This window comes from Patagioenas fasciata, chromosome 2 (assembly GCF_037038585.1).
Source record: "Patagioenas fasciata isolate bPatFas1 chromosome 2, bPatFas1.hap1, whole genome shotgun sequence".
In the NCBI taxonomy this organism is placed as follows: domain Eukaryota; kingdom Metazoa; phylum Chordata; class Aves; order Columbiformes; family Columbidae; genus Patagioenas; species Patagioenas fasciata.
The window spans coordinates 40,853,967-40,866,161 of NC_092521.1; the positions used below are offsets into that span (position 1 = coordinate 40,853,967).

The 12,195-nt window shown below is 40.9% G+C and overlaps 1 protein-coding gene across 6 annotated transcripts in view; it reads right to left on the reverse strand.

Moving 5' to 3' along the window:
- Positions 1 to 1,293: 1,293 nt before the first annotated feature.
- FAM110B (family with sequence similarity 110 member B) overlaps positions 1,294 to 12,195 on the reverse strand; it is a 112,274-nt gene continuing 101,372 nt past the window's right edge. For all 6 annotated transcript variants that reach the window (XM_065831839.2, XM_065831835.2, XM_065831837.2 and 3 more), the window contains one exon: positions 1,294 to 4,180. In XM_065831839.2, the coding sequence (XP_065687911.1) occupies positions 2,766 to 3,878 (1,113 nt within the window). In that variant the 5' untranslated portion in view covers positions 3,879 to 4,180 and the 3' untranslated portion in view covers positions 1,294 to 2,765. The remainder of the gene's footprint in view (positions 4,181 to 12,195) is intronic.

The window sequence follows — 12,195 nt, forward strand, 5'->3', positions numbered from 1 at the left end:
CAAAGCCTTGTGGACATATTGTGATTTCTATTACTGCAACCTCACCAGAGCTGCAAGTTCAGTTGACTGTGAAGGTCTGGGTCCTGCAAAATCATATTCTCATGCACATTGTGAGCAGCAGGGACAGCGGAGTCAGAGCTTGTGCAGTGTCAAAGGTGCTGCCTAAGATCTCGGGTGAGGAAATGCTCTCTTACAGATAGCTCGCCAGCCTAAACCCCTTGTGGCACTGAAAGGAAATGAATTTGATTTCTCAAGAGCCTCTGGTTTCCTAACAAACCTTGGGAAACAAATTCAGAATACTAGCATATGCTCTAATCCATTTTCTAGTCATAAAGGTTTCTTTATTACTGTTTTTGGCTGACAACAGTTGAGATAGCATGTTTATCACCATTTTTAAAACATTTGAGAGAGAACAATGTGAGTGCATTTTTATTTCGGTTTTAACTTCTTTATTTCATTGCTGTACAGCTGCATTACACTTGGCTTTAATCCCTTAAGCATTATTTTCCTTGGCAAAATAGTCACTGAACTGAGTAGAACTTACTATTGGAAAAATATGCTTGAAAAATCAGCGTGATGTCAATGCCAACTGAAACCCATGGAGCTTAAAATGTCACAAATGTGCCTGTAGCTGAAATACATAGCTCCTCATTTTTTTGACCGAACTAGGAATGTTGTAGTCTTAGGTTGTGAAGCCAACTGTAAAAACCAAAGAGTAGATTCCTGAAACTGAATGTGTGCCTTTTTCTCCCCCCCATGAACAATCACTTGGAAAACAATGGTATAAAACTTGATGTAGGATAAATCCAGAGGCAACAAATGACTGCATGGCTTCGCTTCCAGTCTCGCCTGCATTGAATCTGGCTATCGGTAAGAAGTTGGGCTACAAGCTTCTTAGAGAAAAGATAGAACCCGACTCTGTAAAAAATCTTTAATATTCAAATATATAAATAAGCACTACTGAAGAATAATTCAGAAGACTGCAGTGATTCATTACGAACAGATGCTATAAATGGGGACAGTAACATTGCTAGGTAAGGAAGAAGCAAGCTATTTTAGGAGTCTTGAAAATTTCTTCTAGTTCTTCAGACAGATCATGCTGCTATAGTTACTTTATAAAAAATTATATTCTGAAAAGCACTTTAGTAAAAAGAAACCTTTTTACTGGAACTATTGTTTAACCAAGACCTTCTACAGCACTAAAACACACTGCAATTGAGTTCCCAATATAGTTTTTAGAATGGGAGGAGTTAAAAAGATAATAATTAAAAAAAAAGAACAAAAAACCTACCATACCTGCACCAGGAGCTATTTATTAGCATAACACTCTTCCTTTTAAAGATTTCGTAACAACTGAAGTATATACAAAGTCTTACAGCATTTACACAATAAAAAAGTTTCCTATTAGCTGATGAAGTATAAGTTAGTGCTGCAATTTACTTCAAAGCATGTATACAATAATCATGAAGCAGACCACTGTACTTTCAAAGTTTCTGTTATCACGCCACCGCTGTCAGTTGAAATGACAATTAACTAAATCACTGGGAAAACACAGATTGTCAAATGATCTGTAACAGGTTGACCTGCAGCACTAACCATCATAAGGAGGAGTGGGGGGAAATTAAAAAGAAAAGCTACATACTGTCATGTTTCTACAGTTTCCTAGAGCTGTATGTAACAAACTTTCACAGCCTTATATATAACATATGCAAGACAACATAATCACAATTTTTCAGTTATAGTTCAGCTACTGAGTGTATTTACTTCTGAATAGGAGGCATTATATTGATATGGCTGTGTGTTTCCATTTTTGTTCATTAAATGTTCAAATAGGTCTGCAAAAAACTTAAAAGACAGCATGGAGTTTGTAGTCATGACACGTTTCACTAATAAAGGCATTTAATATCAGCTATAGGATCTAATAATTCCTGTCAAAAGTTTAAGACCAGGAACCTTTGAATAAAAACAAACCCCACAAAAATCCCGCACCTACGCCACTTTCATGTGTTGACTCCAATCTTCTTTAAACTTTTTCAACAGGGATAATACAAAATCATTAAAACGCCTACACAAACCCAAATGCAAGACTCAGTTTGTAAGAGGTCAAGCAGATTCACTAGACTACTTCTGCTGTAAAACTGAGGGAGCTTACCGAGAAAAAAGAAACCTTTACTGAACAGTCCCTCACTGCAAGTAAGGATATATAGTTTAACAACAATATATAATTTAAGAACGTAGCATTCTTTGCCTTTTAGAAACAATTTTACATGTGCCAATAATGCACTTTCTACAAGATATAAGGCTGCTTTGCCTATCATCGCATGCCTAAACCTCTTATTTTGGCCAATTTTGCTTTTCTTCTCCCCAAAGGGATTCTGTTTCAGCTAGCAATGTCGGTTGACAACATCTATATTAAGACAAAAAGTGACATATAAAATCCACAAGGAACCACATAAATACCAAAGAAGTCATAAAACCTTTCCATGTAAACACTTTGATTATACTGAAGCCCTAATTAGATTCTTGTCTTAAACTTTTGGCAGATTATGTGTATGCTCAGCCAGGCTTTGTAGTTGGTTATTGTTCAAGTGGAAGCCAGGTCAGCTCACATGTTGACAGGCATGCAACTTGGTAACATTGCACAACAAGCAACACAAAGAGATTTGAGAAGTGTACAAGACTTCAAGTAGACTTCACAACCCTTCACAACTGAATATTCACAGACAAAGATACAGTCCTTGCTTTTTCTGCGGTGGATTTTTCTCTCACACATGGGACACTTTCTGTGACTCTCTAGCTTGCTTGATGCTATATAACCACTTGATGATTCTGGCATTCCTTTCAATGGCAGAAATGCCGTATGGCACACGGTCATTGGCACTGTCATCATTTCTAAGGTCACTGTTGCTGTCCTGAGACTGTTCACAGTCTGAGCTAATCATGCTTGCACTGCGAAAGTTGAGGGATATAATATCAGAGTTAGCCCTTGCAAAGTTTTCCATGCCAAGGTTTTCAAGCTCTTCAGGATCAAGTCCGCAGTAGTTAAAGAATCGTTCAACATCTGCGTCGACACGAAAGTATCTGTCGCTTAAGTCTGATTTTGATCGCTGGAGGGAGGGTCTTCTACTAACTCCGCATCCAGACTCGACTGCCTCAATCTCTGGGGATTTCAGGGTGGCGATGGCAGCAATTTTGGGCTTTGGAGGCAGAGGTGGGGCTGAACTACTGCAGGGTATTGCTTTTAAGGGCTTTGCACTAGTTACTTTCCTAATGTCTGAGGAGCTGTGAGAGACGTGCAAGAAAGTCTCTGCCGACTGATCCAAGAGCCTCCTGCTGACGTTGGAGCTGCTCTCCTGTGGGCTGCTACGGCCCTGCGTGGGGTAAACCTTCAAAGATTCGGCAAACGAGTGTCGGTTCAGCTCTGTCGAATCAGCTCTGTGGGGCGGCCAGTTTCGGGGACCGTGCTTATGCCCTGAACCCGAGCTGGAGCCTTCAGAGCTGTTGATGATGTTCTTCAAAATCTCGAGTTTCAGGTTTTCTCTCTGGACGCCGCTCTCGGTCTTGGCATTGTTGCTGAAGACCTTCAAGGTGGGGCTCCCCAGCGCTCGCTTGGCCGCAGGACAGACCGGTGGCTTCGCCAGCACCGCTGGCTTCACAGGCTCCTGCTTGGCGTTGATGACCTCCTGGCTCTTGACATATTTCGCCTTGTCGGCTTCCAGCCTCTCCACCGCGCTCAGTCTTTTGGGATTCGGCTCCGCCTGCCTGCGAAAATAGTCGGGTCCTTTGTTCAGGATGCGGAGAGGGACAGCGGACGTGAAAGTGACGGCAGGGCTGACCGGCTTCACCATGCTACCTGTCGGTAGTGTTTCTGTAGGCATGTTTGGTGGTCTTTCCCCCGCAGCCGTTTTGGATTCTTCTCTGGGATCTCCTAAATGCACGGTGCAGAAACATGTACATTAAGCACAATGAATAGCCGATGAATCCTGGGATCTGAGCGTTAGCAGCAGCGCCTCATCTCACAGCTCATTAAATAACGCCGCGTTTCTCTTTCAAAGGCAGCCTTTGTAGGGCAAGGCCACCCGACACAAGTCCAGATTTGTCTGCTCCGCCGACTCCTTTCTTCTTGCTGAGAGATGCGGGAGTCTCGCCGTTCCCTTTGTGCTCCGCTACCGGCAGCGATCTGAAACGCAGAGAATAACCAACCACACGTTAGCGAGAGCTCCTGACATCAGAGCGATAGCAACAGCCGCCTCCCGGCCCTCCTCTCCCACCACCGGGCCCTGGGACGCAGCCACCGGAGCTGCTGGCGCAGGGGAGGTGGCACTCGGGGCGCCCATGTCCCCCCGTCTTACTCTGCACATCTGGGTGTCTTACAAGAAATGTGTTGCTCGTTGCTTAGAGTCTAAGTTTACATTTAACATAATTACACTGGAAAGGAGAAAAAAGAAAAAAATCAAACCCCACCATGATACAGTCAGAGGAAGAAAGGGGAGCAAAATGGAACAAAATGTGCCAATTCATAGGATTAGATCTATCCGTCTCCTGAAGATCAGTGAGAGAGCTAATATCTTTGGCTTTGATTAGTTGATTTGTGTACATATTTTATCTCTAAACCCCAAATCTTTTTATAGGCAACACATTCTGTAAATCTAAGAAATTAAGTGTATTCTTCTTTGTTCTTAAATGCTCCAGAAAACTCTCTGGTCTAAAAAGCAGAGAACAAACGGAGACATGTAGTGTTTTAAGTGCAATGCACGCATTTCATCATTAATCTAATATAAAATCAACAATTAAAAAGTAGGAGATCTTGCTAAAGCCACTGATTCCAGTTTATAGCCTGTTTGAACAGTAGTTCCCAAAGCACAGGTGCTCCAGCAACAAAATAAGGATTTCCATGGTCTCGTGATCACCTTACTGGCTTAACAGAACAACAAAAAAAGGCTCTGTTTTTTGACAAAAGATTTTGGGAGCATACAAGAACATTCTGACTGGGTTTGAAAGAAAATAACTTGTCTTCACATTTGGATAAAATAATGCAAGTTTTCTACCAAGCACTAAGTGCAGATGTAGTTTACTTTCATCTAAACTATTTTAAGATCCTGTTGCTTCAGATTGCCACAACTGGCTAAATCCAACACCATGGACGATGTTACAAGTGCTGTAACAATTTTTCCCACACAAGGAACTGAAGGGCACTTATCACAGAATCTACTTTTCAAGCACTGATTTAGCTAATGGGTCCAATTTGTTTTATTACTGCCCCATTAATCTATACTGTCCTTTTTAATATCCTGTTTCTGTTATCGTTGTGCTCTTCAGGGAAGGAAAGAAAAGCAGCTGCTACTTCTTCACCCATCCTAAGGAATGCCGAGCAGCATCCTTCCCAGGGATGATGAGCTTTCATGTGCGCTGCCACGCTGTGTGTGCTCATCCGTCAATACCTAACTTACTGATACAGGGCACACCGTAAAGATATTGTTTGGAGCAAAAAAAAACCCCACAAACCCCTTTAAATTCCAGCTACAGGTACATTAACAGTAAAAAGAAAACTACCTCAAGTACTGATTCCCAGAAATACATTATATTTACATTGAATATTCCCTCTAAATCATTCAAGGTCAAAGCAAGTAAATAAAATATAACCATGCTATAATAAGATTATAGGAAAAAGCTGAGCTTTCTCCTGAAGGCTCACTGTCACAAGCATTCTTCAAATATAAACTAACATATTTAGGAGGGTGATAAACCAGACATGCATTCAGTGCAATTGAAAGGGTAGTGAAATGTTAATTAAGCTTCCCTTTCAATGTTGTTTTATAAATCCTAGCGTTAACTCCTCAGCAGTTTGACTTCCTGAATTTTAACTAAGTCTTTCTGAAAGAGAAAAAGCTCACTTTCCTCATTTGAATCAACATATTTATTGGTACTGTTTTGAAATTAAGTATCACATTTCCAAATGTGCTGAAGGCAATTCCATCACGTATCTGCACACACACATTTCTCTTCCGTACACACAAATCAAATCTTTCTACATCATCAGCTCAGACCTTGATGGCTAACTGCTTGTAAAAATATTCCCTTGGTGTGTATATTTGACACTTGTGTGCAGAAATCAAACCTATGTGAGAGCAAGGGTCATGTCAGGAGGAAGAAAACCCCCAACCAACCAAAACCTCAATTCTTTGTACTAAACATGGTCAACCAACTGAGTTAACACCAATGGAATAAGCGAGACCACAACTTTCCTTTTCCTTCTGGGCCCTTGTCACTAAAGGCCACCACAGTCCTGCCCTAGAGGACAGCTGCCAACTCCATTCTCCTCCCAGCAAACAGCACAGATCAGGGCTGTGGGAACCAAGGCACGGGACTCGAGGCTGTTTTTGGAAGTCTTTCCCCAGCACTTAACAACTTCCTCACTCACGACTGCCTTGGTCAATGCCAGCAAGCATCACATAGGAGGCTGAGCATCCACGTTGGCTTCAACACAACACTCAAAAGGAAAATAAGAAGAAAAAAAAAATCACTGTGGATGCATGTTCACCCAAGAGAACAAGACTGCTTGTTTGCAAGCACCTGTGGGGCCCAAGTGCCCTGAAGTCAAGGGAAATATGCTGTGGCTGGCAATGAGCTTCAAGCACGCCTAAAAAGAAAAGCAAAGACCTGGTGAGGAACCAGGCAGATATGTCCTGAGCCACGGTAGACACAGAGAGCTGGGGGAGTAACCAGCCACGTGGTTACATGGCTCAACATGGAGGTTTCGTACCTGTGGGGCTGCTTGTATAAATTAAGGTAAATGCAGCTATAAAAAGGGATTAACTACATTTCTGTGAGTTGTTAAAATTGCTCCATTTCACCCAGATGCAGCATTTAAATATCACTGGAAAGTTTACTCAGTAGTCCTACCTGAGAGAGCTAAAATTCATTAACCAGATATTGTTAGGAAAAAACAGTGGGATGAAAGAGAGGCAGATGAATGTAAAGTGCTAATGAAACAACTTCTCTTGCCTGTGCTGGTGATGGCTGCAGCCTAATTCTGCTGCTAGCTGGGAAAGTGAGCGCAATTCCTACCAGCCTCTGCTGTCCACGGGCAACTGAAACACAACAGCAGCACTGGAGAGCCCTGCAACTTATTAATTTCAATGGTAGAGAAAAAGGCTGAGCAGCAGCAGCACAGTCTGATCTTGGGAAGACAAAACCGTGCCACTTAGTTTCCAGTTGTGAAAATCATCATTGTAGCAACAGAGGTATAGAAATGGCTTTCTTCTGGCTTAAACTCCAAAGAAACTCACTGCTTAGGCATCTGAATTTCCTGTTGCAGAAAGCTCTGGTACCAATTTTGCACTATAGAAATTCAAAGGCAAATAGGTTTTCTTCATCCACTCCCAGAAAATGTAAGAAATATACTTAAGGACCTAAGAAGTGGTACTTTTACTCTATTTACATCAATTTTCTACTCTGTAGATGTAATTCTTCCATGGACTGAATTGGGTTTTTCAGGATTCACTTCTGATTTCTGTTATTGCTCTTCCTTACAACAACTACTAGACTGAAGAGATTATTTGAACAAAACCAAAGATAAAAACTTATGCACACGTTCAAATATATACTATGCATACATTAATGAAACCTTTCTTACAGATCTCGCTAACCGAGCCCCTCTAACACCCAGCAACTGCGGCAGACCTGCTGCGTAGGATACACAAAACGGACAAAGGGGCAACGGGTTTTGGCTTTTTTAAAGCTGCATTTTCAGCCAGAAACTTTGATTCAGGATTCCTTTGCAACAGAGGCCGAGATCCAAAGCATTTATTCATTCAAGGCATCATGCTGTAATCACTCTTAGGTCTGCAACATGTTTTTCAGGTATTCACTTTTAAATAATGCACTATCTGCATGATTTAGGGGATCACAATACAGCCTACAGTAGCAATAGTTATACAACTAACATTAACTATAAATAAATTATCTATAAAACATTCTTGCATTGATTTAAAGCCAAGACAGTAGGAGGAGATGAACTATGCAGAAACTTTGGAATGACAGTTTCATATATTATAAATATGCGGTTGTCTGATATTTTTTTAAAAAATTATGAACTGGCCACATTCTGGTAAGTATTTATTTCTACCGCTATTAATACAATGCTATTGTTCAATACTCAAGTTCATTTCATCTCTTGTACCTAAAGCATCATTCTAAACACAGACTGAATGATGCCAACTGACAGCAAACGTGCTTCCCTCCCTGATTCTGTGTCGCCCTGTAGCCCTGACACCTTGGCCAAGTTTCAGCCAAATATCCACAGAAGACTACTACATATTTTAACGGTATCCAAGTTGCAACAAAGCAGTAAAAATGGACAGTAAAAATCTGGCCCAAATGAGTGGAATTTCTGCTCTTGACTTGGGCGAGGACACAGCTTCAGCTGACAAAGCTACGATGAAGCTCGTGCTCTCAATCCATCCCTCTGGGACAAGGGATGAAGGGATTGTACAGGAGGTAGGATGAAGCACAGTGGATAAATATACTGAAGGCTGACCGTCTTTACTCTGCTTTCCTTGATATTTAAAGGCCCGTGTCAATTTTATTTTCCAGATGGCAAAATATAACTACCAATACCTCCAGATGAACCATAAACATCACATAAATTCCACCCTAAGTAATCAACAGGTGATCTCAATAGGCCTCAAAGATATCACAAAACAAGACTTGCACAGGAACACAGGATAAAGATGGAAAATGTCAGGTTCTGCTAACTGGGTGCACTTTAGAGCTGCTGGTCCCATTACGAAGATGCTGCTTTGTTAACAGTCCCTGCAAAGCCCATAAATGAGAGCTTCACTGAGAATAACTTGCCACAGGTCTATGCACTAACATATACTAATGTATATGTCTAAACCTGATATATGTTCTTCTGTGGATAATTATCATTGTAAACTTCACACTTCTATGTTCCTAGGTTTAAAAATATAGGCCACGCCTAACTAAATTAGGCTTAAATTGACAAAAGATAATCCACATCCAGAATGGCAGCAATATTTCATTTTTGAAACCAATTTTAGATAAATGTGTATGGATGTAGACTTGGTCTCACATAACACTAACTGTCAAGATAAAGCATAATGATACAGAACAATCTTTCAGATCTGCCATGACTCAAAATACTAATGAAACTGCTGATTTTCAGCTCTGCTCCCCCCTAAAATGTGAAACAGCAAACAGTAACCGAAGAGCAACATCTGTTCAAGCAGACATTTAAGACTTCAAAAGGTCCTAAAAGACGTGAACTACAGTGACCTAAACCCAGGAGTGGCAGAATTATGTAGATGTGGGACATTCTCCACCACATGTGAAGGCAATGACTTTGGCAAAGGCGGCCACTTTTCACTGCTGATGTGTTACTTCAACAAAAAAAAAAAAAAAACAAAAAACAAAACCAAATCCAAAACCCTACATACAACTAGCATTACATTTGTAATAACTTGCACAGACGAATGTGCAAAGGGTTGATATATTTAGGCTAACTCTGCTTTGCTCTTTCATCACACTCAAAGATTTGAAGATAAAACTCTCCACAAACAAAACTGCCATCACTTGGCTACCTTTGTATTTCACTATGTAGTTAAAATGATGACGTTTAAAGCAGGATGATGCTGTAAGCAGAAATGCTAACACTGTTGGGAGAAAACAGCTTCTGGAAAATCCACAGAGGTACAAATGCCTAGAAAGCAGGAAAGTAACTTAGCCGCTCTACTTACTTACATACTTCCCCTGCAATGTATGCTTAGTGCTCACTGGGAACTCGATAGATACCTCTTTGAAAAAAAAAAACCTTCAGAAAGCATTTTCCTTCTTTTTAGCTCTGAAATCCAGCACTGTTACATTTCCCACCCAGCAGTGAGAATCCATTCTCAGTGAGATTTGCTTCTGGGTAAGTACTGCCCTATAGATGGCTCCCAAACATGAAAACTGATTTCTTTCAAAATGCACAGACAGCTGCACAAAGAACAAGAAAGCTCAGATGTGAGATTTCTCTCTCTTCCAACTAGATAGTAAAAAAAACCATAAGTTGTCTCATTATTTAGACCAATATTGCATGCTGTGTTTGTAAAAGCTGTAATGGAAATCAGTTGTTTTCTTTGGACCCCTGTGTTGCCTACAACATACTGCACTCTTTCGAATAATTTCAGCCTCTCATTTAAACAAAAAAAAATCAGGAAAGGGCCTAAAAAAGTACAGTAAGGAATGTAACTTGTTATTACCTTTGTAGCTCTAGTTTTATGTGAATAACTCTATTTCAGTGTGCATTTTATGAGAATGATTCTCTAAACACTTTGCAAAGCTTTAGAAAACACCTTCACTGCTCATTCATCAGCCAGTGGCAACGATCCCAAGTTCAAAACACTTCTACCCTTTTAATCTTTTAATTCTTCAACTCTCCATAACCACCACGTTTAAACTTATAGCCTCCTCCTTAAAAGATCACAATTCCCAATTTACCTTGGGGTTTCCCGGGCCCATGTAATTTCCCCATGACCCCGTCTGCACTTTTGAAGAGGGGGATTGCATTGATTTCTAAATGCAGGATACCTGGTCCTGGTGCTCTGTTGCATTTCGGAGTTTCATCAGACCCCGTGACATGCCCCTGCTGCAGCGGGTCCCAGCTGTTTGGTCCCTCTTCTCTGAGAAAAGGGAGATTTTTTTTCTCTGCTTCTCCACCACCTCATCTTCAAACCATTTCCCCATTGCATCATCCCATTTTTGCAAGATGCAGTAACTCCTGCTCTGCTCTGGTTGAAAGAGCAGTGCTATCTGGACTACGCTTTTCCTTTCTTCTCCTCTACTCACAGGAAGAGCCAGCACATCGTCTCCTTGCTCCTGGCAGATGTCCTTCACAGACATGCTTGAATTCACCATCCTTAAAATGACTTTTTTTCCTAGTGTTAATATTTTCAACATGTAAAAAAATATTAATTGGGGGGTTATTGCTGAGCACTGGGAAAAAACAGAGGGAGGCAGAAAAACAAAACCGTTTTAATTACGAAGCTCAGCAAAAATGTTTTAAATGTAACACTATCCATCTTAGTTCACTTCTCAAATCTGTGGTAATTCTTAACAAGTCCATTTTAAGAGTGGGATGTATTTTAAGCTACTCAAACCTTTGCAGTGATAAGTTCAGTAGAAATCATATGCATTAGTGAAGAAGGAAATCAGAATTTTCTGTCTGCAACAATGTGAAGTTACACCTGCAAAGCACTCTTCTTCTAGTATTACCCCACGGATACACCACCACCTCACTAGCAGGATTTGCAGACTCCACACATCAGTCACCCCTGTGGCCCCTGACCACACAGCAAAGTCTGATCCCCTGCCCTGCACAGAACAACAGAAGCACAAGTGTAATCAGTAATTAGGCAGCTGGGAAACAGTTCAGGAACAGTTCAGCATCGCTCACCAAAAAACTTAATTACAATTAACTCAGCTATGGAAAATACATTTTGATAGCAGTATTTTCCAAATGCCAGTTCTGGGCCATTTGGCACACTGAGATAAATTAAACACAGTCCTAAATCCTTCAACTGTTTGGAAATTTGTACGAATGTTAAAGCATTCTACTGCAGCACACTTGTCATCGCCATTGCAACTATGGGATCAGACTTGGCTTAAACTTATGCTACGGCGTGACACCTAAAACATATATCAAGTTGGCTTGGAAGAACGACTGCATGTGAACTTGGAAATACTAAGAAATCAAGTCAGATTTTAATTGATAAAGTGAAAATAAACGTTTATATTAAATGTGCAGCATGTCTCCCAACACGGCCCTTGGAGTCAAAGATCTGAGGACCCACAACGAGGTGACTTCAGTACGTTTCTTCATAGCTACTGCAGCAAGGCAATGTGGTTTCCCTTTGGGATTTGGCCCCTTGCTTCATGCAAACCTCTTAAAGCAACCTTAGGCTGAGCACTCAAAACTAATGAACGCTGAAGCATACACATCTAGGGTGACAGATTCTGTAGGGAAACGGAGTCTCAGTGTTCACCACTTAAGTGATGGCAGTGTTCATAAAAATCTTGGGTAGTTGATATCTTGCCTTGAAGCATATGTGCTTCTGCCAGTACTTTTTTTTGCTTAAACTAATGAATTGAGAATCACTTCTGAGCTCTTCTGTCTGGATACAATACCCTAGCTAT